Source organism: Primulina huaijiensis, unplaced genomic scaffold (genome assembly GCF_012295235.1).
Source record: "Primulina huaijiensis isolate GDHJ02 unplaced genomic scaffold, ASM1229523v2 scaffold22151, whole genome shotgun sequence".
In the NCBI taxonomy this organism is placed as follows: Eukaryota; Viridiplantae; Streptophyta; class Magnoliopsida; order Lamiales; family Gesneriaceae; genus Primulina; species Primulina huaijiensis.
Genome location: NW_027355513.1, coordinates 132 through 2,178, shown reverse-complemented (window position 1 = coordinate 2,178; position 2,047 = coordinate 132). Strand labels below are relative to the sequence as shown.

At 46.6% G+C, this 2,047-nt stretch overlaps 1 protein-coding gene across 1 annotated transcript in view; it reads right to left on the bottom strand.

The window, feature by feature from the left end:
* The window catches only part of LOC140967016 (uncharacterized), a gene marked incomplete at its 3' end in the record, with an annotated part of 2,607 nt that extends 1,018 nt beyond the window's left edge, over nucleotides 1-1,589 (bottom strand). Inside the window, exon 1 of the mRNA XM_073427350.1 lies at nucleotides 21-1,589. Coding sequence (XP_073283451.1) covers nucleotides 21-1,589 — 1,569 coding nt within the window. The remainder of the gene's footprint in view (nucleotides 1-20) is intronic.
* Nucleotides 1,590-2,047: the final 458 nt, after the last annotated feature.

Sequence of the window (2,047 nt, the reverse complement as noted above, 5' to 3'; positions counted from 1 at the left end):
TCTCCTTGCACTTCGCTAACCATTGCTAGGTAGATATCTTCTCCGGATTTCATTGCCTTCCATGCTTGGGAAGCGGAAAGGAGTGATTTCCGTTCCTTGGATTTACCATGATACACGATCTCTTCCTGATTCGGGGTTCGGAGTTTAACTCTCTTCCCTTTACAGTCCACTATTGCATTGTTTTTGGCTAACCAATCCATCCCTAGGATGATGTCGAAGTCGGCCATGACTATTTGTATTAAGTCTGTGCTGAATTTCTGATTACCGATACTGATCAAACAGTTTCTGTGGATCTCGTGAGTTTCGATGGCCTTATTTGTAGGTGTGGCTATTCGAAAAGGTTCGGCTAATAATTCGGGCTTAAGTCCTAGTTTCTTAGCGAGTCTCTTAGATACAAATGAATGTGTGGCACCACAATCAAATAACGCATAAGCAGGCACTTTTTGAATAAGAATGGTACCTGACACGACTTCAGTGGCGTCGTCGGCCTCTTCTTGAGTCATAGCAAAGACCCTGGCATTAGGCTTGCCTTCTTTTGGCTTGTTGGGGTTAGCTCCTGTATTTGGCCCTGTTTCCTTGTTGGGTCCGTCTGCTTGGTTGGCGGCAGTAGGACATTCGGCAATTCGGTGTCCCGCTTTCCCACATCCGAAGCATACACCACTGTTTCTTCGGCATTCTCCCGGGTGTCGAAAGTGACAAGTTGGGCAAGGCTTAATATTCTGGTAGCTTGATGTAGGCGAAGGTCCTTTTGATGGTCCACCGGACTGGTTAGGCTTCTTGAAAGTCTGATTACTGCGTGAGGACTGACTAGTCATGGGCCTTTTGTTCTTAAACTCCTTCTCCCTGCGCTGGATGTCAGTTTCGGCTCGGATAGTTGCACCCATTAGATCTGAAAAATTCGCGGGTTGGTAGACTGCTAGGGCTGATTGGATCCTGTTGTTCAATCCCTTTTTAAAACGGTGCAGTTTCAAAACTTCGTCCGCCATGATTGCCGGAGCATAAGATCCAAGGGCGTTGAACTGGGAGGTGTATTCCACAACTGACATATCCGGAGTTTGAGTGAAGTTTTCAAACTCACTCAGTTTCTGCAGTCTGACCTCGGCTGGATAATACTGTTTCAGAAAGGCTTCTCGAAATCGCTGCCAAGTCATTGGTCCTGCAGCTGTCATGGCTGGCGAAATTGCTTCCCACCATTTTCCTGCTTTATCTTCTAGGAACGGCACAGTCACGTCCACTTTCAGTGCCTCGGGCACTTCCAATAGGCGGTGTTGAGTCTCTACACTTTTCAGCCAGCTCTGGCTGACCTGAGGGTCTGCATCTCCACTGAAGGTTGGACACCGATTCTTGCGGAGTGATTCATAGTGGAACTTGATTCCATTTGGTGGTGGAGGTGGTGGTGGCTGATTAGCGTTCTGATTTCCCAATCCTTGCAGTGTTGTCGCTACAATGGTGGCTATGGCCATAAGATCAGCTCGGCTTAAGTTGATTGCAGGCGGGGGTCCATTTCCTTGCTCGTTCTCTTGTCTGACCTCACGGTCGGTGTTAGCATAACGCGGGTTGCGATTCTGTCTCGGGGGTCTGCCGGCCATTTCCTACAATTACGAGTTCTAAGAATTTATTGGACGAGTAGAGTTCATGTAATAGATTGTGCGGAAATAAATTGAAATCAATGAATCAAATAAAGCAAATTTTTATTGATTTCTCAAAAGAACTAAAATGAACATGACCAATCTAAAAGAATTAAAAGTCGTACTGAATGAAATAGCAACAACGGAAAAGTAAAATAAACTCCTAGAACAAAATCACTAAGACATCCTAGCCTAATCCTCTATCTCTCCATCCCCAATGGCTGCTATAGGCTCCTCAATCTCTATCGGCTCTTCCTCTTCCGGCTCTTCCTCCGGCTCTCTTTCCTGAAGTAGCTCTACCATATGAGTGAGATGGGCATTCTCTGCATTAAGCTGGGCCACTTGTGTCTTCCATCCCCGAACGTCTGCCTCTGCCTCGTCCAACACATCAATGGTAAGCTGGTGGCGCAGTTCGTAAT